Below are 24,916 nucleotides of genomic sequence, written 5' to 3'. Positions count from 1 at the left end.
GACTGCGCCTAGGCGACGAGCAACCAGTGCAGTCACTGGGCCAAATCCACCAGCATTACTTTCTAGGCACAACTTATCCTGCAGCAGTCACCAACATGTATTTTACGAGTGCGAGAGGATGTTCAAAATAACGGGTTCCGACTGGTCGCGAGCTAGAGCCGTGAAGCCCGCTTTGGGGGCGCGTATTCCGAATAATCAAAGCCTGCTAGTCTTATTTCGAAATGTTATGACTGAAAGTGGAAGGAAGTCTCCAATCTCAGTTACCTGCTTAACCTTCATAGATGTCAACGCGCACCGACCGCCATGAACTGAGTTTTCGACTTTGGCATACAAATATAATTTAAAATTCTTTTATTCCTCTTCACGAGTATCACTGATGTAACAACTTTAAAATTGCCATTGAGTATTTCTTTTTTATTATATGTTGCTTCTCCATTTCTATTTTTCTTTGATCCTTTCCAACCCAATATTTACCACCTTTGGGCATTGAATAAACTGCAATAAATGAAGAAATCAGCCTGTAGACCACTAATTAACTTCTCCAAAGTTGTTTGCTGGTGTTCAATAAAGAATATCAAGAATAACAGAAAGGAGAAAAAAAACTGCTGAGAAAGAACCTGCGAGGCCATGCTATGCCAATCCAACATTTAGGATAACTTCAGAAAGTGGCAACCGCGTGTTATGTTGAGATTGTTTTTGCACAGTGCGCAAGTACCAAAAGGTTGGCCCGTGTTCAAAAGAGATCATAAAAATTTAGCGGAGTGCGGAAAAAAGCACGCGACCTTATCAAGGTAGGTTACAGAAGGGATGCATTCGATTCTTCTCACATGCAATAGTGTCTAGGTTGGCTAGGCCAGTGGAAGTTTTATACAGCGTGCACGCTGATGCAGACTGCATTTGCGAAGTAAGTTAAACGGTCGCTTACCGTACCCATAATCACACTTTGGTCCGGGTACACTAATCACACTATAAAACGCGAGGAGACGCCAATGAGAAACAGCTAACGGGCGTGTTTGAACTGTCATGCGTGATGCAGTCTATAGGTAGGCTGCTATAAGGGGATCTGGCGCCGACATGGCAGCCAGACGCTTACATCTTGTTCTTCTTCAGATGCTGCAAATGATGGCGATTTTTGATCCTGCCGCGATGACGACGTGCCTTCCAATGAATGGAGCCGCTTCTACCGAGCAAGTCTGTCCTGCTGACCTGGCTTTTTTGAGTGACGCTTCGCCTTTGGACCTCACAGCGCTACCGGCGCTCGAACGTTTCATCGACTGGCAACCCTGGAATCTTCAGCACAAGCATGACCTACATAAGCAGCTGTTGTACCCAGCCACACCGGGATCTGGCGCCGACATGGCAGCCAGACGCTTACATCTTGTTCTTCTTCAGATGCTGCAAATGATGGCGATTTTTGATCCTGCCGCGATGACGACGTGCCTTCCAATGAATGGAGCCGCTTCTACCGAGCAAGTCTGTCCTGCTGACCTGGCTTTTTTGAGTGACGCTTCGCCTTTGGACCTCACAGCGCTACCGGCGCTCGAACGTTTCATCGACTGGCAACCCTGGAATCTTCAGCACAAGCATGACCTACATAAGCAGCTGTTGTACCCAGCCACACCGGGATCTGGCGCCGACATGGCAGCCAGACGCTTACATCTTGTTCTTCTTCAGGTTTGTTACTCTTACCTTTCTGTTAATGGCAAACCATTTAGGAAGTCGACGCCAGATCCCAACTTTGCTGTGTGCATGTTTTTACGCCTTCTGTACGATGTGTCCGCGAGCTGTTCAGGATACATAGGTTTGTTTAAAAGAAAGCTTTTGCTTGCGGGAGACGTAGAGCAAAACCCTGGGCCTCTGTCTGCTGAGCAGGAAAAGCAGATGTTCGATACTATCATGACAATACCAGTGATACAACAGCAACAGACCGAAATATTGGACGAACTACGTTCCATTCGGCTTGAGCAAAAGAATCTCGAAGAAAAACTAACAAAACTCGCAGAAAAAGTCAAGAGCGTTGAAGATAATGTGTCACTGGTGCTCCCGCTAAAGCCTGAAGTAGAAAGATTATCTCAAAATTTCCAGAAACTTGCTGTTGCGTGCACGGCCCTCCAGTCATCGCACGATGACCTGGAGAACCAATCACGAAGAAATAACTTAATATTCTACGGCATCCATGACAAAGAAACCGAATCGTGGGAACAGTCTGAGACTAAAATTATCTCTTTTTGCGCTGAAAAGTTAGAGCTTTCCGTTGACGCCGCTGCTATTGAAAGAGCGCACAGACTAGGAAGATATGCGCCTGACAAGCACAGACCCCTGATCGTTAAATTCTTGTCCTTTAAAGAGAAGAATCGTGTTCTTTCAAATGCTGCCAAACTAAAAGATACTGACTGGGCGATAAGCGAAGACTATTCGGCCAAAGTACGGCAACAAAGAAAAAAGCTCATGCAGTTTGCTAAGGCACGCGGCGGAAAGTTGAAACTGCGGTTTAATAAGCTAAACCTGGACAACAAAACCTATATGTACAACATTGAAACAGACGATATCACTTGCGTAAACCAATAGCCATCACCGAGGCTTTTAGCTTGCCCACAGACTGCTATTAAAAATGAACTTGTCTGTATTGTTGTTAATTGTCGCAGTCTAAAAAACAAAACTGACCAATTCTCCTCACTCTTACAAATGACAAACGCACATGTGGTGATTGGAACCGAGTCATGGCTGGACAGCAACATAAGCAATGGTGAAATATTTCCTCCATCCTATACCACGTATAGGAAGGATCGCAATGTACGCAGTGGTGGTGTGTTCATCCTCGTTCATAGCAGTTTGAAAAGCGTGTCTGTTAACCTAGAAAACGATTCCTGTGAAGCTGTCTGGTGCAAGGTACAGCTGGGCGATGGTACTTCTTTCGCAATTGGCTCTTTTTATAGGACGCCCGGTTCAACCTGCGCACAGCCATTTTTTGAACTTAGCAACACATTATTAGCCTTAGATGCAACACATATTATCCTTGCCGGTGATTTTAATATGCCCTGCGTAGAATGGTCTTCTTTTAAACCAGTAATTCGCACTGCATCGCTCTTGTATACCGCTTTCCGTGAAGTAATTGGTGCTCACTCATTATTCCAGCTTGTTCAAACCCCTACCAGACTCGGCCTTACCAGTGCTAATGTATTAGACTTGTTTTTCTGCAATGACCCTAGCCTAGTCTCGTCTGTCATAACGCTGCCAGGCATAAGCGACCACGATGTAGTTTTAGCAAAAGTATCCTGTAATGCTATGAAGACCCACTACACCCAACCACGCAAAGTGTATTTTTATGAAAAAGGGGATTATGCTTCGCTATCACGGGATCTCGACGCATTTTTTCCTGAGTTTCTTTCACATCGGCCATCTCTGGATATCGATTCCTTCTGGAACTTGTTTAAAACTAAAATTTTGTCACTGACGCAGACTTTCATCCCATCCCGCTTGATTTCAGCCAAGCGTCGTGACGATATGCATTGGATGAATAGACAGTTGCGGGCAATGATCAACCGGCGGAAACGGCTGTTTCGCAGATATTGTGATACGCCCGCACTAACTTTGTACTCCGAGATGAAAAAGCAAACTAACAACTTATCGAAAGAAATCCGTAAAGCAAAAAGGGCATACTTCAGCACACTAGGCCAACAACTAAAGACAAACCCGAAGGCAGTCTGGAAATATGTTAAAAATAAGAGAAACAGCAGGGTCTCTGCGCCTGATATACTAGACGAAACTGATTTTGGAAGGGATTCAAAAGGTAAAGCGAGAAGTTTCAATCTTTATTTCCAATCGGTGTTTTCCGATCCCATTAATATACATACTGATTTTCAATCTTCCAGCACCCTGACCAGAATGAATGACGTAGAAATTTCTGAACGAGGGATCATGCTTCTATTACAGAAAATTAAAGTTACATCAGCACCAGGGCCTGACAACATTTCCAATTACGTTTTGAAAAATTGTGCGGCTTCGGTTGCCCCGTATCTAGTTGCATTATTTCAGAAATCGTTAGAGAATTCTTCTTTACCCCTTGACTGGAGAAGTGCCAATGTCGTTCCGATTCATAAGGGTGGTGACAAAACTAAAACATGTAACTATAGGCCCATATCGCTGACGAGCGTGTCGTGCAAAACACTGGAACATGTCATTTATACTCAGTTAATTAGCCATCTACAAAACAATAGTTTTTTCTGTTTGACACAACATGGATTTAGGTCCGGCTTCTCATGTGAAACACAGCTCGTGGAATTCACACATGACATTTCTGTTTCCTTAAACTCTGCCGGTCAGGTAGATTGTATATTTTTAGATTTTCGAAAAGCGTTCGATTTAGTTGCTCACAACCTATTGCTACAGAAACTTTCAGAATTAAATATTCCTACCTCACTCTTATCCTGGATTGAAGCGTATCTTGCGGAAAGGAAACAGTGCGTGGTTATCGACGGTGTCAGCTCGGAAAGTGTGGGTGTAACTTCAGGTGTTCCGCAGGGGTCGGTTTTGGGCCCTCTTCTTTTTCTCATTTTTATAAATGACCTCACTAGTAACATTTCAAGTATAATCAGACTTTATGCTGATGACTGTTGTATCTACCGCAACATTTCTTCTGAAGCAGATGCAATTTCACTACAGCATGACCTCAACTCTGTATTCTCTTGGTGCAACAACTGGAATATGGCGCTAAATATCTCCAAATGCAATCTGGTCCGGTTTACAAAAAAGAAACAATTCTTCCAAACAGACTATTTCCTTGGTAGCACTGAATTATCCACAGTTTCAACTTATAAGTACTTGGGAGTCTTTTTTTCTACTGACCTATCATGGAATACACACGTAAATTACATATCTGCTAAAGCCAGCCGCACATTAAACTTTCTCAGACGTAACTTTAAGGACGCTCCCCTTACGCTGAAGGAGACATTATACATGTCTACTGTACGTCCGATACTTGAGTATGCTTGCGCGGTTTGGGACCCGCATACAAAACTGAATATTGAGGAGCTGGAGCGCGTCCAGAAACGGGCTGCTAGGTTTGTGTCTGCCGATTACAATTTCCAAAAAAGTTCTTCTGGTTTGCGCGAGAAGTTGGGATGGCCGTTACTTGAAAACAGGCGCAAATATTTGAGACTCTCTTTCTTTTATAATATGCTTAATAATAAAACTGGAATTCCAAAAGAGAAATACATTAATGAACCCAGCTACATTTCCGCCCGCACTGACCACCCACTTAAGGTGCGCGAGTACAATAGCCGTATAAACGTATTCAAATATAGTTTTTTCCCACGAACAGTGCATGACTGGAACTGTCTCCCTTCTCGGGTCGCTACCGCTCCTCCTACATCGTTTCTGGCCGATTTGCAAAGCCACCTGTCAATATAAGTGCAATAATTCTTGTCCGAGTGTATCATGCTGCTTTTTTTGAAATTTTTACAAAGTTGATTATTCCTAAAGCTTTATTCTTTAAGCAGTGCTGTATTTTAAAATGTATCTTTTTTTTTTGTGTGTGTGTGTGTGTGTGTGTGTGTGATTACGGTATGTTTGCCTTTCTACAATGGTTTTCTGTATTTTCTCTGTAGACCGCATCATTTGCCTAATTTATTGTGTACTAGATGTTTGTTCTTATTTATGATGTTTCCCCCCTACAATAATGCCCCAGTGAGGGCGCTGTAGGTACTGTGTATAAATAAATAAATAAAATAAATAAAGTCGCCGTCACCGGCTTGCTGATCATCATGCATGAAACACAGATGCACGTAGAATTGGTCACCTCTCTGGGGTAGAGCTGAACCACGTCATCTCTTGCGTGCAGGGATTCAACGCAGCGCGCTCAGTGAAGATGAATGCCCGCATCGAGGACTGCGTTGTCCATTCGGCCTACGCGGACATCGAGATTCCCGTCTGTTCTTTCTACAACCTGGCCAGGGAGAAGCTTCTCACCAAACCAGACAAGACAGCGCTGGTGAGTACGGAACTTAACAGCGCCTAAGAAATCGATTCAGAGCCGTGATTGAACAGTAAGAATGCAGCGAGTCGCGATAGGCATTTTCAGCTTCTTCGGATTGCTTTTAGTTCATTTTTTTGGCCCAAATATACTAAAACATGCGCAAACCACAGGCAACTGATTCCTTGTGTGACTGAAGATATAATAAGTACAAAGTGAACAAGAACAGGAAGAATCACCGGCTGGTTTCAAACGTTTCGACAAGAAGACAAATCGTCTTATCGAAACTTTGGCAAGCACCCTGAGGCTGTCCCCTCCGGTATTCACTTTGTGCTTTCAGCAAACGCATTTACCTGCACTCTCTCTACCATGGACTCTAGGTATAATAGCTATACATGTTTCTTCTTTTTTATTTTATGGGGCGACATTATAGATGTTTTGTCACTATGGTTGAATCAAACTTCATTCAGCAGTGCTGCAGTGCCCACATTTGTAACTTCCGCACACTTTACCTCCCCGACAAAGGAATGCTATTAAAGTTTTTTGTTGTTGACTATATATAGGGTATTAAAAAAACAAAATTAGTAGCGCCAGAATCTTGATCTATAGGAGTTGTTTATATAGTCCACCATTATAAAGCTGCTATTGTTTGCTACAGGAAGGTGAACGCAGAAGAACAGCCTGCGGCTCTTTAAGGCAGTGAAATCGCAGAGAAGATCCGGTTGCCGCCAGTGGCACGTAGCGCAGTTCCTGTTACTGCAATTCCATCTCCTCAAGGGGGGCAAGCTGTCACTGCCTAGTTTAGGGAAAAACGAGGAACGAAGAAAACCCGCAAGATGTGCGATGTTCCCTAAAGAGACGAACTACACGTACAAAGTTGCCTTGCCCTCGTGTTTCACTTCATTTGAGTCTTTTTGATCTTGCCCATATCTTCCGCAAGGCAATTTGCGTTCCTCGGACATTCATGTTTAGATTTACATGTTAATGCAAGGCTTCCTTTCATAATAAGATGGGTAGCGTACAATTGGTGCCAATAACTAGAAGCATCTTTTTATGCTTTTGTCATTACTTTTGCTCTTCATTGAGAGCAGAAAAACTTCCTGAAAACAGTAATTTGAGACTCGTTTCGGATTACATCAATAAGGGGCGAGTGCACTGCAACACTCTTGGTAGACACTAGCAGATGTGCAGTGACTTTGCCGCGCAGCCTTGTGTTGCTTTTTTTTTTCTTGACTCCTGCACGCCGCTTTATAACTTTGTGAAGCGAGATGCCACAAGGTTCATATCCAATTATCGCAGCCACACGCAAATGCATTCACATTGTCTGAAGTTTTTGTAGCTGTTTATGGCACCCGTTTATGGCACCCTTAGTCGGCTAAGAATTCAGTGCGGTCGCGAGCGGCGGTGACTCTGTTCTTCGACGTACGCCGTGCTCGTTTGTTGCCGTCGACACCGCCGAGTTGTTCATTTCTTTGGGGCTTAAGTCGGGAGGAAAATGAATTTGCTTCGAAAGTCTTTTTGAGTGCTTTCCTGACTGCCAGAGTGTCGCCACCACAAGGGGACATCTGGTAGGGGTTCAGGGTCCACGCTCATGTCCAGCACATCCGCAGGAAGCCGTGACACCAGCCTAATCGATCGGTCGCAGAGGAACTGAAGGCAGTGAAACTACTCAACCGAGAACTACAAGGGCGGGACCGCGAGTATGGGATTTTACCAGAAAAAAAAATAACTAGAAGAGACAGATCCTTCAATAATATCCGTTACCCTGCCTACAACACCCGCCGCGAGTACCTCTTACTGGTACAGATTGCCGCTCACTTGCAGCGGGTAACCAAGCGAGGTTCTTGAAGAACTGTTCCAAGGCTTGGATCGTGTGGTTTTTTCAACATTTGGGATGACGAGACGAAAGTAAACGTTTTCTTCGCCCTGAAAAGCCCAGCGAGGATTTGGTATGAAAAGGGCGAAGCTTCTCAGGGGTGACATAGAAATCATTCAGGCGAGAGTTCCTCACGACAGTCTCAGCCGTCATCGTTAAAGCGTGGAGCTGCTTCTGCAGGCACGCATCCAGTGCTCGAAGAAGACAGTGACGCTTACAAGGGTAGATATGCGAGCCAGTTGATAGACCATGATTCCTTAGAACAGCGCAAAAGACAAGGACACAGCTCTGTGTGTGTTTTTTCTTTCTGGGTCCTTGTCTTTTGAGCTGTTTTAAAGAATCAAAGAGAGTGACTTTACACGCAGTGGAAATGAAGCCCCTTTTTGATGCACCGATCCTGGCATGGAGGAAAAGTAGGTGCAGCTTCTAGTGTGCGATGCGATGAAGGCATTTTGACTGGTATAATGATTCACAGTCCACCGAAGAAAGTAGCTGGATAAACTAGCAAAAACCCTGAGAGCACGAGCCTGCGCATACCCCCGGGCCCTCGACAACAAGATATGATGTGACACCCGCAGCGTTGCACGGAAGGATCTGCGGCCGCTTCTTCCGTCTTCGAGCCAGCCTATGTAGTGGCCCCCACAAAAACGGTCCGCAAAGAAGTTCAACATGCATTTGGCTCCTCGTTAGCGACGACCCCAAAGGACGCTCAAGCGATGAACGACAGCTCTGCGCTACACACTCAAGCACACAAACCGCCGAGACGCCCTAAGCCCCCCTCGACGACAACCTGCTGTTCAAGAACGCCCCTTGCCTTCTACCCGCCCGACTACGAGTGGCGTTCAAGCCCCAGGAAGTGCGACGCTTGCTTTCACTGCGGGGATGCCATCCACACCCTTAATCAGCGCTCCTAACGGCGTAGAGGACTTCGTTGTTTCTACTTCGACACACCGCGACTTCGACATGGACAGCAACCCAGCAAAGCCGAAGACTACTTGCGCACCACGCAACTAGTCCCCCACGGCCCTTCATCTAGGTGACTATGCACTCCACACAATTGGCGTGCCAGGTGTCTGCAAAAACTGATCGGCAGTGCGAGGTAGATCAGCCAGCCCTCGAAGGGATAACTGGGGAGAGCAACCTTTAGAGGTAAGTTGCTTCACGAAGAAGCGAGGAAGATCCTCCCTCAGCGACGATAAAAGATCGTACAGCAACAGCTACGATGATGCGGCACACGAAGACTAAAAACCGGACGCAACTTCAAAATGATGTCACCGTCATGGAAAAGGACGACGGACCCCAGCTGGAGCTCGGTGTCGGATGACAACACTCCACTCCAGCAGGCGGTGATCCGGCACCGAGACCAACGTGCAGCTCAAGAGCGTGATCCGCTGAACTAGAAGTAGGTACCGACGACAGTAAAACTGCTGGTATAGTTGAGACGGAGCTACACTATTGCGTGATAAGTGGGCCCTTCACCGCTGCGCACAGGAAGGCGAAGACCACTTGGGACCGACCGCAGATACGCAGAGCTGACGGCAATCTCATAACGATTTCGTGGGGGGGGGAGGGGGGAGGGGAGAGGGGGAGGGGGGAGGGGGATGTTATACTACGAGAATGATAGTGAGCGGACATACGCAGTGTACGACTTATTACTGTATGCTATTCTAGGCTTGTATTTTTTTGACACAACATCGAGCGATAAGCGATCTCAAGACGAAGTCTTGCACGCTGTCGATGGCGGTGTTTCTACTCCCGAATACAGCGCTGAAGAATGGCGCGGAGCTCAGTGTGCTCGAGAAAGAAGTGAACGTCTCTCCATTAAAGCATTCTGACCACCGTAGCTTACTGTGCTGCCGGGAACATTAATGGTGTTGTCGAACACAGCACCAGCACGTGCTGGACCGAGTCCTCAAAGTCGCAAAAGGCACCGCCGAGTTCCGGAACCAACAAGGCTTTGTCATGGCAAGAAATTGCAGCTGGAGTACCAAAGCTTTTACAAGGGCTTCATCATCGCCTAATCTGAAGAAATTGCTTAGGTCAGCAATGCATTTGGTTTGGTTTGGTTTGGTTTTGGTTTATGGGGTTTAACGTCCCAAATCAACTAAGGCTATGAGAGACGCCGTAGTGGAGGGCTCCGGAAATTTCGACCACCTGGGGTTCTTTCACGTGCACTGAAATCGCACAGTACACGGGCCTCTAGAATTTCTCCTCCAAAGAAAAGCAATGCATTCATCATCTCAGACCCGGCGTCAACGTTCCTAGTGAGCCACACCCCAGACCGGACATTCCACATTTACCCGGCCCCGACACAGCTCTAGTGACCACTTTTGCTCACCCTCTTCGAAGGTAGAGCAACTTTTCCTGCATCCTCAAAGGTACAACGAGCTGTTCTCGCGAAACAGTGAATTATAACCGATGAATACACTGGCACTTTTGTCCAAAGCGCGTTCCACTTGACCTGTCGATTTCGGGACGCCATGCCATCAGGGTCCAATTCGAGGAAAGGCTGTGCGAAGATGTGATCTAGCAATCAAAGAACCCCTTTGGAACACTAATCGTTCCCACGGAAAAGACAGACGAAACTGCCTCGTTCAGCGTCGATTGCCGCCGACTGAACAGTGTTGCCAAAAAAGACGTCTAGCTCCAGCCCCCGATCGACGACACCCTCGAGCGTCTTTGCAATGCCAAGTGTCTAAAGAGCGACTATTTGAAAATTGAAGTCGGTGAAAGGGACCGTTAGACCGCTTTCCTCACACCCAACGGCCTCTACGAGAGTCAGTTAGGGCCATTTGGATTTGATTTGCCCAGCAACATTTCAGCATGTCATCGGCACAGTGCTGCAGGCTTCAAGTGGCATATTGCCTTTTATACTTACATTATGTGTTTGTCTTCGCCTCTAACTACGACGATCACCAGCAAGGACTTCAAACAGTACTGGGAACAGTCAACACTTGACGGCTAATCATCCAGCCATGAAAGTTCCATTTCAATTACCAGGAGCGGTTATTTCTTAGTCACATCGTAAGCATCGTATGCTTGGACTCATGAAAAAAAAATGTAATCGCGCAGATTACGTAGCTAGCCGACAAAATGGTTTTGTGAAGATTGCCCGAATTTTGGGCGGTTTACCCACTATTTGACGAGAACGTTTTGTGCTGCATCGCAATGGCAGCTCAAAATGTGAAACGTGCCAATTATTTTATGAGCTGAGCAGGTTGAAGCATTCCAAGAAGTTCAATTTTGCTTACTGCCACCGCCTGTGCTTGGAAACTTCGAAGGAAAAGCCGTAATCGAGATGCACAGTAACGCAAACAGTGTGAGCCTAGGAGGAGATCCTTCTGACTCACGGCGCTCCACAAGTTCTTATTACCGATGGTGGAGCACCATAGACCGCCGAATTTCCCCAAGCCTTTACTGCAGTCGCACAAGCCACTGTCAAATATGCTGAATACCACCGGAAGACTAACGTCCTAATGGAGCGACTGACCAAAACCCGCATGACATGCTTTCTCTGTATGTACACTCTTGGGCAAAAGTAAGACTTCCTCCAACTCGTGTCGTGATCCTTGCCGCTCTGCATGGGAGCGCCACCTGACAAATCGTTTCTGCTGTTGAGACCGGCGCACAGGGCCGACACGGAGCATGCTTCGGCGACGAACCGGCCTCACGCTTTAATTAGCGAAACTTGGCAACCACTTTATGTACATGCCAGTGCATACGCCGCTGGTATGCTTCCGTATGATCCCAAGAAGCCATGATAACTTCTCTACGGAAAGCGTGAAAAATCTTCACACGGCGGAGCGTGCTCTATAATACTTCGGCCGCACCTCTGCGTCGACACCAAGACATAGGACACCACATGGTCTTCACATACAACACCGCCGTCCAAAAGACAAACCGGACAACCCTATTCTAGTTCTTTTATGCGGCAAGGCTCGGCGCAGTGCTGCCATTCGTCATCACAGGTACCATCGACTTCGTCATCTACCCGCACCGCGCTGAAAAAACCGCTCGACTTGGCCAGCTACACATCAAAAGCCAACAAAGTTTTGTATTTATTTGTTCGTGTCAACGCCGCCGGTACGCGGCTTTATCACTTGTTGCTAAGTGAAATACGATAAAGTTTATCTCGAATTATCACAGGTATACACAACTACTTACACATTATTCGGTATTGTTCTAGCAGCATTTGGTGTCTTTTCTCGAAGATTACTAGCTTCAAACTGAATGCGGTGGAGGAAGGCAGTGATTCTGTACTGCGACGCTACGACCCCGGAGCACGTTTTTTGCTATCGCGGCCGCCGATATGTCAGGCGAATAAAGAATTCCTATTGAAAGTATTTCGGTGCCTTCCTGGCTTCCGGAGTGCTCTCACCACTAAGTTACAATATTGATGATGGTCATGATAAACTTTTATGGCCCAGGGCATCTGTTGCCAACGACCACCAACGCATAAGGTTTCTGTGTACTCAAGGTGGAGTCAAACAGCCATTTTCCAAACAATTCAGCCGAACAAAGCTGAGCAGCAGGCTGGGGGAAAACTCGTACCTGTTCTATAACCAGTAGCTACCCGGCGGCGCCGGGGATCGAACCGAGGAGCTTTTGCATGCGTGGCAGGTGCTCAAACTACTAGGTTGTCGCTGTGACCAAGTGACAATACAGTTAAAGCTCGATCTAACGAAGAAATTTAGATTCTCTGGCGAGTTCTCATAGGTTACAGCTCAATAACCCGATATAACTAAACAAATGACCAGTATCGTGGCGGAGCAGCGCAAAGGACGGGACACAAGAAACAAGGAAGGACGTACACAGGCGCTGATTCCTTTCCTTTCCTGATTGCGTCCTTTGCGCTGCTCCGCCACGATGCAACAGCACCAACTAGCCCAGCAACTTGCTCTTCTGAAATGACCAGTAAACGGGACAGGAATAAATGACTAAAAAAAGGTGATTCCTTCTTTATTTTGCCTACAATGTCTTGAAGCTTGGCAGCGTGGCAGCAGTAACATCTAGGCATGGAAGTTACGACCCTGGTTTTGTTCTGACGGGGCTGCAAACTGCCCCGCCGCATGGAACAAAGGACTCGGCAGTCTGCGGCGGGCCCCATCACGACTTCGAATGTGTTTTACCATATGGCGCTTCACGCTCAAGCGATTCGGGCTGCTTTCACGAAGTTTTCATAAGCGCAGGCGCGCGTTGCCGTCAAATGCGATACCGCGGTTGCTTTTGGGTGCCGCTACGTTATAGCTTTAGATTTAGAAGGGCGGGAAAATGCCTTCCACGATTTTACGAATTTACCGATTTAACGAAATAATTTCTGTCTTCTCATGACTTCGTTAAATCGAGTTTTAGCTGCATTGAGTAACAGATGCGAATAAGCCTCATAAAGCGTAACAAACTTATTCGATCAATGAAAAGCGAACGGTAACTTCACATCACACGCTCTTCACGGCAAGGCTCGGCGCTATAGTAACCGGCGCACTCGTGGCCCCGTGCCCCGAGCTCTCTGCGCCTGGCCGGGTTCCTGATGGCGCCAACTGTTTATACTGAGCAGCATGGTGGGTACACTGTTATTTTTGTTTTTATTAGTCCCCAAATAATATCAGTAGTTCCAGGGCGGGGCTGCGTTCAGGCTAAGTGTGGTCCACCTTGTAAACAGCTAAATGGAATTTCAAGTGCACTTAAAGCATTGCGTCCGTGTCTGTAGGTGGATGACGTTATGATCCTCACTCGCGCGGAGGTTCTGACACGAATGAAGCGGTATGCCGTTGGGTTCCGACAACATGGCCTCCTACCCGGTCATCGGATGTGCGTACATTTGAAAAACAGCGTGGAAAATTTGATCGCCATGTACGGCTGCGTGCTGGCTGGAGCGACTATCGTCCTGGCCAAGACATCGCTCACGGAAGGTAAGTCGCCGGCGGGAAAACTGCACAGTTCCCTTGACCCACGGGCGCCAGAAAGAGGCACTGTAAGCGGTTTAGCTTTCAAGTGAAACTTCTTTGGCAAGCGAAATTCACCCTAGATAAGGCAAAACAATTTACTTATATTTTCGGGAAGAGAAAAAGCAAAGAAAAAAATCTACGCTCCACAGCTAGTGCGAAGCCTTCATTGACAATGACAGGAAATTATTTAGCCTTTTGTCGTCAGGGAGATAGTTGCAGCACAAAAGGGCTGATAGAGGCTTTCACGGCTAACGTGGCCCAAGGTTTTGTAACGTACAAAGCGGTCTTTCGATTTTCAACCAAATGGATGTGGCTTGGAGTAATGTCAAGGGCTGTAAAATATTTTATTCCTCTGTATACTACATATTTAGCAGAAATGGTTACTAGCTTCTCAAATAATTGTTTATACGTTTTTCAGCGTCATGAAAATGGCCCTACCCAAGCGATTGCAACGAAATAACGTTAGCACATGCATATGCTCACCGCAAGCTGAATAGGCGAGCAGTCATTAGGTGTTTTTTCCACTCTGCTAGAATTAGCAGCTGTTATTCGTCCGGCGTTGGAATCTATGGACTTGGAAAAAAAAGAAAGCAATACGAAGGGATTCGGTTGCCTAGAAAATCTGCACTCTGATCTAATTATGCGATACTGCGTATCGTTTATTGTACTTAGCGGCATCTTTATGACGCCGGTCACAAAGGTGACACAGCAACGAAGACATCGATCGCTGCGAAGCGAGACGATGGGTAGCCGGAGAGAGCTCACGACGGTGAACCCAGGCGGTTGTAATAAGAGCACTACAGTTGCATTGGTATGTACCATTGCAGAATGTGATTTGTTGTGGAGTGGATTCTTGGATTGAATTGTGTGGAGTGGCGACGGTGTTATGTCATGTGGCATCTCATGAACTGCTCTAGACCGATTTAAGGACAGCGCAAGGAGCTATGGAAAGCGATATATTGCATGTGACGTCTAGAGACACGAAGAGAGCACACAGTGGCAGGCAGCAAACGCTACATAAAGGTATCATATATCTAAGCCAAGAAAATCTCGGCAGCAGCAGGGCGTCCAACACGAAGGGAAGATGACCGAGGGTCTCTTAAATAAACAGAGTGGATTCAAAGCGAGGCAGCCATAGCAGGGGACATGGGAAATATAGGTATGCGAATGAGATTAGGAGCTTTGGGCGGAGAATTAACCCCAAGCTGGCACAGGATGCTGTTAAATAGATGGATAAAAGAGAGGGAATATCCTTAAAAGGATAAAATTGGTCTGATGATGGTAATGGTGAAGATGAGTTAACGATGAGAGAGCTCGAGTACTTGTAGCCTTGGCTGAAGCTGCGTCACCGACATTGCTATGGTTTTGTAATATCCCCTACTATTTCGGTTCATCCGCCATTTTAATAAATGCAACAAATTCTATTCACATCCCGGACGCTCATTAGTTTCATCGATGCAAATAATAATAAAAGTTTGCACTAAAAATTGACTTTTAAGAGCCATGAACTCATCGTAAGCAACTGACGTACCAAGGATGCTCTTCTCTCTTAACACATTAATGGCTGCAGCAGTGCTTTCTCAATAATGGCCAAGGGACAGCACTTCCTCAGTAAACAGTGGAGCATGAGAAGTGGTTCTTCCTTTTTTTACGTGTTTCAATATCAGCTCCAGCTATAATTTCGATCGCAATTAAGGTTTCGTTACAATGTTGTTCGCCCAAGCTGACGCCTTGACAGCGAGCTTCCTTTTTTTGCTGCAGCGCATTTTAAGGTGCCGTGCTGTCATCATTTGGTTTTCCCGCTAACACCTATATGCGCCGCAACATCTTAATCTGCAGGTGAACTCCGCTATCAAGCGCAGGACAGCGACAGCACGCATATCCTCATCGACGAAGAGCACACGGAGAAAGCCACCAGAGCTACTGCTGATCTCAGCATGAAGGTGAGTAGTAGAGCTGCCCACTCTCGCACGCGGGCCGCCAAGAACAGGTAAACTTAAGAAACGCTATCACGGCGTCTGCTGATGAGATGGTCAGGATGATCTGGAACCTCGCAGCATAATACGCGCTAAGTAAACGGTGATTTGCGGGGAAAAATGGGTTGAGTGCCATCAAAGACCGGCTCGAAACTATTAGCAGTTAACTTCCATTTCACGAGCTGCACGGTACTGATGAACGGGATGAAAGAAAAGAACGGCAGGTCGCACAAGCGCGAACTTCACTTTTATTTATTATGCCTTCTCGACAGCTTTTTATTCATGCTGCTGTGCCCTGCCATCGGTGACATACTTTTGTAGCGTGGCGCACAGATTAAAAAGACGGTTGCTAGCAAGCTCAATGTGTGGCTAGTCATTAATGCGTGAAAATAGTAATCGGCTTCTGCAACCACATCAATTGAAGGGAAAGCCGTAAATGAAAGAAGGGTTTTAAAGTGCGCATTTTGATTAGATGAGTGACATTTTGAGGTTGTTGCAAGTTATCGGTTGGGTTAGCCTTACGGATTCTACCAGCAATAGCTCCACTATAGTGACACTTAAATGCTAAGGCCTCAAAACAGGCTCATACCTCAGACCTGGCAGTGAGATTTCACAGTGCGAGAGATCCCAATACCATTTTACTATCAGCCAGTCTGATAGTCTTTTAATACGAGGCGGAAAAATAACCTGAATAAATTTAAAGAACAAATACCCACACCGGAAATTTGGCGTCACACTCTTAGCGGTGAAAACGAAAATACACGCTCTTATACAAAAAATATAAAGCAGTGGAGCGCTGTGAAGAAAGATACCAGGGCGGGAAATTCTGGGCACGTTTCTAATATCAGACTCAATGCGTGGCGTGGAAAAAGGCAGGTTGTTTGTAAATGGAGGCCGGTACGACATTCTTTCTGATCATGATAGGTCGACTGAGTAAACCTTCCCACGAAGTTGCAATAAATAATAGGGATCTTGCGGTTTCTCCTCTGCCGTTCTTTCTTGACCCTAGCGTTTTACAGTACCCACTACAGCACATATGTTTCTAGATCATCAATGCGCTGGCCCCTCTTTTAGCCGGGTTAGACCAGTAAATGGTTGTTACAGCGGTGCCTACCATGGTCTAGTTCTCCCAGACAGATATGCAAGCATATTCTGAGGCCATGAAGCGATTCTTTTACACCGTAAGCCGAAAGCACCATCCACCGGCTCCTGGGGTCAATTAGCTGAGAATAGCGCTATCCTCACGTCTATGGTTTAATTTTGGGCTGTTTTGGATGCTCTCCGAGCAGCAAGAGAGAAGGACAAGACCTGGTACTGTCAGTTTTCGAAGTGTTTTATTTTACTGAGGGCTCCGAGTGCACCGCCGCCAAATTCCATAGGCGAGCTTCCAAAGGGCGAATTTTCAATGCGAAAATCCAGCAGGGAAAATCTGGTGCGGTGCGCTGCTGCAAATTCACCGGCGATGCTCTATGCCAGGAACTACTGAACACCGCCGGCCGACGCCGCCAGCCTGCTAGGCGCAGGGTGTAGCCGCCGCAGTGATGTATCATTACGCGCAGTGGCTGTGGAGTGCGTCAGAAGCTAGGCATACAATCGAATAGTGCACAAAAAAGAAAATAGCCTGAATAAAAAAATACAGTGGCCGGTGGCATCGGATCCATCGGTTTTGAATAGCAGCCGGGCCAAACTACTGCCTCGACCGTACGCTAAATACAATGGCAGTTGGCCCAGCCGATTGTCCTTGATCGGTTTCTGGGCTTAAGCAACCAAGATTCAAAATTAGCCGGAGTGTCCTTGGCGCGTGAAAGCATTTGAATTTTGTTTACTTTCACATGACCTAGTCGGCAATGTTTTTTCTATCTGAAAATTTAATAATCAGCAGCGATTAATAAGTTAACATTTAAAACAGTATTAATTTGTGTCAGGAATGAAATATCAATGTAAAAGTTACAGGTAAAAGAAAGGCTGGTATACAATGTTACCGATACCGTAGCATATACATAGCTGCTTTCCCTGGCCATAAAAGAAATCCTGCAAGAACAAAAGCCACCACGTGGCAGCGGTGCTACAAAATGGTCGCAACACGCGCCTGAAAGAAGAACATCAGCTTTTCTCCAGAGCACTGTTCCCGACGGGGGTTTACATCCGGACGAGAATTAGGCGACCGCCTCACAAATCGAATGGTGGAGGGTTGCAGAAGAGAATAAGAGTGGCCATGTTGGTTGGTGATACTTAATAAAAAATAATAGCGCACTAAATAAGAAGCATTTGTCCTTGTCTTCTCGTTCGTCCTCTGTTCTTTTGTGCGCTATTATTTCTTTTTCTGTAGCGCATAGCCGGCGTATAATAAAAGTGAGCAACGGCGACTCCAGCCAGTACGCGATCAGACACTAAGGGCCCAGAGACGGCTCCTTATTTCTAGCACTTTACGGCGAGGGTCATTGCCAGATTTGGTTACAATGTTTCGTTAAGGCGAAAGCCTTACTATAGTCGGACGCCACTAAAGAACGAAGCGGTTCCCATAGAAAGGACCCCCTTACACCAGTGGCGTCGGCGTATTGTCATGATACTGCTAGCCCGGCAGTGCCGGGAAGAGACTATTTTCGATCCCGCAGAGAGGGGACTTCCCCTTTCCTGCCACTCCCTGCATTGTGACACTAGCAGGATCATAAGAATCGGCCGTCACCATTGGCTGGATGGGAGTCCTTCGTCCGGGAAAAGCCGCTCTGTTCCTGAGCTGTATCCAACTGTAGGAAGGCTTGGGCCTTAACAAAAGATGCTACCGAAAACTGGTAGTGAGCCTTAGCATAAGGTGCTAGAAACTCCCTTCATGATCGCGGATAGTACCCTACCTGCACTGTCACGCGCCAGCAGGGCCATGAGAACCGGCCGACGCGATAGGCTTGAGGGGGGTTCCTTGGAAGGGGAAAAAGCCGCTTCATTGTTAAATTGATTCCATCTATAGCCCACTTACGAGAAAAGCCGGCTGTGTGTGGGTGTGTACCTAAATGATACAAAGATGAGGGTGCTCTCCACGCCAGACGGTCAGAGTGCATTACGTAGGATTAAGTTGAATTACGGTGGAATATTTTGGAATATTTTGTGTTTTGGTGGAGTGCGATAGATTAAGAGTCTATTACATTAAACACGTTAAATTAGGGTGGATTCCATAGAATTACGGTGAATTGAGGTAGATTACAGATGGATTCGGATTTCGGTGAATAACGTTGGATTAATTTCGATTAAGAGTGGATTACATCAGACTAAATTTCAGTAGGACCAATAAACTTGGACTAGGGTGCATTGTGGTCAATTACAGGTGGCTTCTGGTGGATTGTGCTGATTAAGGGTGGATTATGTTAGACTAAGATCGATTAGGGGATTGGGCTGCATTAAGGGTGGTTTACAGTTTATTTGTGGGTGCAATTAAAAGAAATCAGTTGCTTTTGCCTTTACAGCACATAAGTAGCCTCGACAGCTCTCCCTAATTTTTTTACTCTGTTTGCAGCTCGCATATCTTGAGATTGTTCACTGGGTTAGGCTGCATGCTAGTCGTTGATGCATGGCTAAAGTATTAAAATGCAAGGAAGAAAAGACGACACGCAAGTTGACACACAAGTGCTGTGCTGGCACCCGTTGGTAGGATACTGCGGGTGCCCCCTAATCGCACTGTCAAGATTTATTCTAACTGCAGACGTTCGAAATCCGTGATGCTGCGCTTCGTTCTTATCCAGGGCCTTTTCTGCATGGGACGCGCTACTGGGTTCGTCTCAACCTCTAGTTTTTCAGCGCTTGACGAACAGCAGTTCGAGGAGAGCCCGATCACCGACCCGCGGAACACTGTCCTCGCTGTGTGCTACACTTCGGGGACCACCGGCTTGCCCAAGGGCGCTGAGGTCACCCACTACAGCTACGTGTGCTGTTACTACACCAGCAGGTACGAAGTGCAGGCAGAAAGGGTACGCTTCTTTTGCTCAGCCAAGCACAGAAATAAGAATCACATTTTGCTTTGTCTGCAACTAAAATGGAAATAAGATTTGTGGTATCTTGATATTATTATTTCTTTTTTCGGCGTTCATTTCATACGTTTGTGAGATGGTTGCAAGAAAAAACGAAAATGTTGGCTCACAGGGAGTGACAAGCGCCAAGCAGCGCGCAAAAATTGAAAGGTGGCAGTAGTCGTACATTAGAACTTATTTCGTCTGCAGCCGTACTAGGAACATTTCCTAAGGAAACGAAATGTTGGGTAAGGAAAGAAGCGCAGTATTCGCATAATAAGGTATGTCACAAGGAAAACTGTATATGAGACGTCAGAATGCACTAAAAGGTTTTGATAAACGCAGCTGGTGCCTCGTGGTTCGAGCATTCGCCTCTAATACGAGAAGTGCTGGGTTCGATCATTATTGCCATCGGCTATCTGCCTGACTGGCGCTTGCGTTTCCTTTGGTGAAGTCCTTGGAAACGGGTCTTGGACCGGATCGCAGCTTTGACGGGTCGAAGTTTTGTTTCGACTGTATAACAATTTAGACCTCTCCGTACGGTAAAGCCCACTTGTGGCCCTTTATTTAATGGAGCTGGTGCTAATGCCGAGGAAATGACGTTCCATTTTCCGTACTCAGACTCCGTGTGCACCTTGCTGCGAGGAACCACATTTTAATATTGAGATGTCCGTCAAAACTGGGTTTGATTAGGGAACGGTGCAGCGGGGTTTACGGAGCTTTTTCCAACAGCACCCCCTGGAAAACATCCGTGTGCGAGGCCTGGGTAAGCTTGCACTTATTTTTACTGGAGGTGTCGGTGGTAGCTTTCGAAACAATTACCTCCCGCAGTTCAACGGATGCCCAAAGCATTAGGCCACGTACGCCTGCGGTATTTAACTTTACTGTCACAGTAAGTACACGCTTTATGGGGACAGAAACGAAAGTTGGTTCTAATCAACGCGAGCATTACATTCCTCGTTAGTGACTGACGACTTGCAGACCCAAGGGAGTGCTCTTCTAGAATAGGCTCTTGTTACTTGCCGGTATCAACTGCACATGCTTTAAACTACATAACTTTCGCGAGCTGAATATTTCATAACATCTGCCAAAAGTTCAAATTGCAGAATATTTCGCGAGCACTAAATTTTGCAAAATAGACGTGACAGAACCGCTAAGTCTCCTTGTCGCGAAGCCAGGCCTTGACGAGTAAACATGAAGTGTCGAGCTTAAAAAAAAAAGGTTTTTGCAAGTTATTGAATATACATTCGCTGAACTCGCTTCAGGACACTACAATCCATAAAACTAAGGTAAGGCTGCCGGTACACAGGCAAAGAGAATTGAGATTCTATTACTACTTTGGTCATTTACCTTCTTGACAGGTGGAATAAATATTTCAAAGAAAAGCGAACAGTCAGGAAATTAAAGGTATCAACAACTTCCTTCAACAATCCCCACAAAGCTCCCTCACGGTAATAACCAGTGAAAGCAAAAAGATGAGGCAGACCATAACTCAGTCGCCTTCCAAGCACCGCTAGCAGAAAGGGATGGCTTGCCGTTTTTAAGAAGAAAAACCATGGAACCAGCTGGGGAACAAACAAGTGAACAAGGGGAATTCTTCCGGAGTCGACAGGGAGAGAAACAAATTGACTCTGCGCGTAGGCTCCCACTGATAGCGCCAAACTAAGATCGCAAATAGACTGTGCTGCAGTTCAACCTTCTTCCTCACCCAGTGCGTCACTTATAACCCATAGACAAGCGTTGCAACCAAGAAGATGTTGCAGATTTGTGCCTTTACATAAATCTTGAGCTCTCGACTCATCCACTCCTACGTTTGGCGCCTCACAATGCGAGTTTGTGTTTCCCAAAAAACCACTACTCCGGACCAGATGAAGGGGAACCAGACTTTGTAGGGAATCAGGGTCCCACCTTGTGCACCTAAAGAAATAAGGTTTCGTACTCGAGTTCTAAATTTAGAGCCACGCCAGAGAAGTCACAGGACAGAACTGTGCTGCCAAACGCAAAGCTTCAAGCGCAAAATTTTCATCAGAACGGAAAAGGCTGTGGTCGTCAGCATAGGTTAAAATTCTAATTTTTGACTGATAAACTTAGCTTCCACGAATAACTTTGGATCTGATGGTAGCAAGGCACAAGGGTTCTAGATACAAAGCAAATAACAGAGGTGATAATGGCAAACCCTGCTTTAAATACAATGTTAGTGGAAACGGCTTGGTAGATTAATGATTTACGACCAACCTTGTATGGGACTGTTTTTGGCATAGGCTAATGTCGTTGAGCAATGCATCCCCAATTTTTCCACGTTTTAATACTGTAAACAAAAAATCAAGACGCACCTCATCAAACAACTTCGCAAAATCAATCTTAATTAGAACAGCCTGACTGGCAACACTGAACGTGCAGTATGTATATGAGTTTCGATACTGTGGCCTCTAATGCCACGTGCTTGATGTTAGCCGCTTAAATCCAGCCCCACAAGCTTCAAGCGGGAAGGAAGGATTTTTGAAAACGTTTTACAGTCTACATTACACAATGTAGACTGAAGAAGGCTCGTTCAATTTGTCAAATAAAGCCATTGTGTGCCTTGGGGTAAATAAAGGAAATCACAGATGAAATCATAACAACTATAAAAATAAAGGAAAAGAAAAATAGGAAACAGAAGTAAAGATTCATGTCTGCTTCGGCGGAGTGATATTCAATGACGACTCCACAGCGTTGAAAAGAGTCATTAGCGACCTTTCGTATACCGTGTACCTTATTACTGTTTCCGTTACCGGAGCACAGAGAACTCGCCCGCCGCCGGTGAGCACGCGTTGATTGGTCCCGATGCTGCAGGCGCTCGCGCACCTGCCGGGCACCCGGCGCCGTCTGTTGCCGTCAAGGCGATTTGCGTATGCGCACTGGCTGCGCGGGGGTTAGCGGTACTCCGGTACCGCTAACGGCAACACGGTACACGGTATGCTAAACATCTCTATCAACGCTATACCCTTCAAGTATAGAGGGAGCATAAAGGTGCAGTCAAGAGGAATCTGAACTCATCTTTTTGCCGCAGGAATTCAATCTACACTTTCCGAACATTCTTAGAGACTTGCACGTATTGCCCTGTGTGGCCGATTTCTCTAATTAAATCGAAATAACGTCCGGCTCAAGCCTTTTTTTTTTAATTCTCCCCGTACGGTGGGCGGAGTCGGCCAACACGTGTAGTGCCTTTCAGCCATTCCCGTGGCGGCTTGCCGCTCTGCCATCGGCAGAGTAATACGTAGTAATCCGTAGAAGCAAATAGTTCGCGCGTTTTTTATTTCTGCGGGCTTATTTTACATTATCTGCGAATAAAACTATTTATTCACGGAAACCTAAAAAAGAAAATAAAGCGAAAACAAAGCCTCCACGAAGCTAGCTGAAAGGTACTCCATGCGTTGGTCGACTCCGCCCACCGTACAGAGAGGATTAAAAAAATAAAGGCGGGAGCCGGAAGTTAATTTGATTTAATTAGGGAAATCGGCCACACAGGGCAATATCGCTGTTTATAAGAATGCTCGGAACGTGCTGATCGAGTTCCCGCGGCAAAAAGACGAGTTGAGATTCCTTTTCACTGCACCTTTAAGTATTGCTCGAATTTTCTTTTCAGAAACTTGAACATCAACCGTGGCACATTCTCTGCGGTCGGTTAACAATGCGGTGAAGACATGTACTGGACACGCCAGAATGTCGGAATTTTTTTAGGAAACCGAAAAAATCGACATATGGTTGAGAAAATGCACCGGCGGTCATCAGATATGGCGGCAGAAATCTGCATTAGTAGCACTTGCTGTATATTTAAATTTTATATTAATCTACTCCCCATTGCGGCTACGTTGATTTTGTCGTATCCGTATAGCCGGTGGAAGGGCCTGGAGGGCGAAGCCTCCTGCATTTGGAGAATGGCCATGGGAGGGCAGGTGGAGGCTCAGAGGTTGGATATGCATTTTGAAAGGTGGGTGAATAGGTGAATTGTTCCGAAGGATGCCCCTTCCGGGCAAGAGGAGGAAAAGACGCATGCTCCCCCCCCCCCAACACACACACACACACACATGCACACGCGTACGCATGCAGAGGCCACATTTTTTTGCCTGAATACTATAGGGTGTTCACCGGTACTGATAACGAAGTATAAGGTGAGACGTATCCTTGATCCCAGGAAGAAAATAAAGAAGAAATGCATGCTTGTTTTAATTACAGGTTTTAATTACAGGCATTAGAGGTCCCGTTTACGAGAAAAGCTGTCGTCTGTCCACCCGCCTCAGCTGTCACAAGTAGCGGGTGGTAACCTGCTCACTGTGCTGTTGGCAACCTGCCTACTATGAATGGTGGCTATAAAATTATTTTAAAAAATTCAGTGCAGTTCCCACCTGTCCACCGTGGCACTGCGCACCAACGCATTGGGCGAGGTATAGACAGCCTCCCGAAGAATGATCCGTGCACAAATGAGCCTTACGGGAACTTGGGCCAAGCAAGCCCCACCGGTGGGTGTGCTTTAAGCAGCCAGCTGCCTGTGCAAAGGCGTACCGCTTAACCGCTGCACCAATGATGGTATAAGGACTCCCTACGATCTTCGAATCAATGAAATTGAAGGACCCCTTGTGCGGGCTGCGATCTCTAACAGTATCGAATTGTACTCTTAATGGCAGTTCAAGCATTCTCCAAGTTTTTCTCTCCTCTCGAACTACTGCTCTCCAGCGTGAGCACAAGCGAATGTTGCGAGCGTACGCGCTGAGCCCGAAAAACCCAGTGTCTTGCTTCTGCAAGTAGCACATAGACAACCGTCTTGAAGCCACTACATGATCATGAGCCTAAACCCTCGTACTTTCAGCGGCGCTGGTGAACATGCATTTTGCATGTCGCGCTATGATGGAGGCAAAGCGCAAAGGCGGCCGTGTGCTGTGTGATGTGGACGGTAAAGGCTTCCAGGTGGTAGCCAATTATTCGGGACCCCACTACTATGCACCTTTCGTTCTTTCTTTCTTCTTTTCTATCTTTCTTTCCTCCTTTCTTTCTTTCTTTCTTTCTTTCTTTCTTTCTTTCTTTCTTTCTTTCTTTCTTTCCTTCTCTCGTCCTTGCTTTCTCTCTTACTTTCTTTCTTTCTTCCTTTCTTTCTTTGCTCCTTTCTTTCTGTC

At 46.3% G+C, this 24,916-nt stretch overlaps 2 protein-coding genes across 2 annotated transcripts in view; both read left to right on the top strand.

The window, feature by feature from the left end:
- Positions 1–1,064: 1,064 nt before the first annotated feature.
- Positions 1,065–2,722, top strand: LOC149369776 (uncharacterized). Its single transcript, XM_089559382.1, has one exon. It carries the CDS (start codon positions 1,075–1,077, stop codon positions 2,566–2,568), a length of 1,494 nt encoding a protein of 497 aa, XP_089415508.1. The 5' UTR covers positions 1,065–1,074; the 3' UTR covers positions 2,569–2,722.
- A 10,832-nt stretch (positions 2,723–13,554) lies between these two features.
- Positions 13,555–24,916, top strand: part of LOC149369774 (luciferin 4-monooxygenase-like) — a 101,180-nt gene continuing 89,818 nt past the window's right edge. The window contains exons 1-3 of the mRNA XM_089559391.1: positions 13,555–13,756; positions 15,632–15,735; positions 19,503–19,705. Coding sequence (XP_089415517.1) covers positions 13,567–13,756; positions 15,632–15,735; positions 19,503–19,705 — 497 coding nt within the window. The 5' untranslated portion in view covers positions 13,555–13,566. The remainder of the gene's footprint in view (positions 13,757–15,631; positions 15,736–19,502; positions 19,706–24,916) is intronic.

The sequence above is a fragment of the Amblyomma mixtum genome, chromosome 1 (genome assembly GCF_055824585.1).
Source record: "Amblyomma mixtum isolate Tamu chromosome 1, ASM5582458v1, whole genome shotgun sequence".
In the NCBI taxonomy this organism is placed as follows: domain Eukaryota; kingdom Metazoa; phylum Arthropoda; class Arachnida; order Ixodida; family Ixodidae; genus Amblyomma; species Amblyomma mixtum.
The sequence above is the reverse complement of the archived record's forward strand: the minus strand, read 5'-3'. Positions and strand labels throughout refer to the sequence as shown.

Bases quoted from the DNA above. Each gene is read 5' to 3' on its own strand.
- LOC149369776 (XM_089559382.1), top strand. From the start codon at position 1,075: ATGGCAGCCAGACGCTTACATCTTGTTCTTCTTCAGATGCTGCAAATG.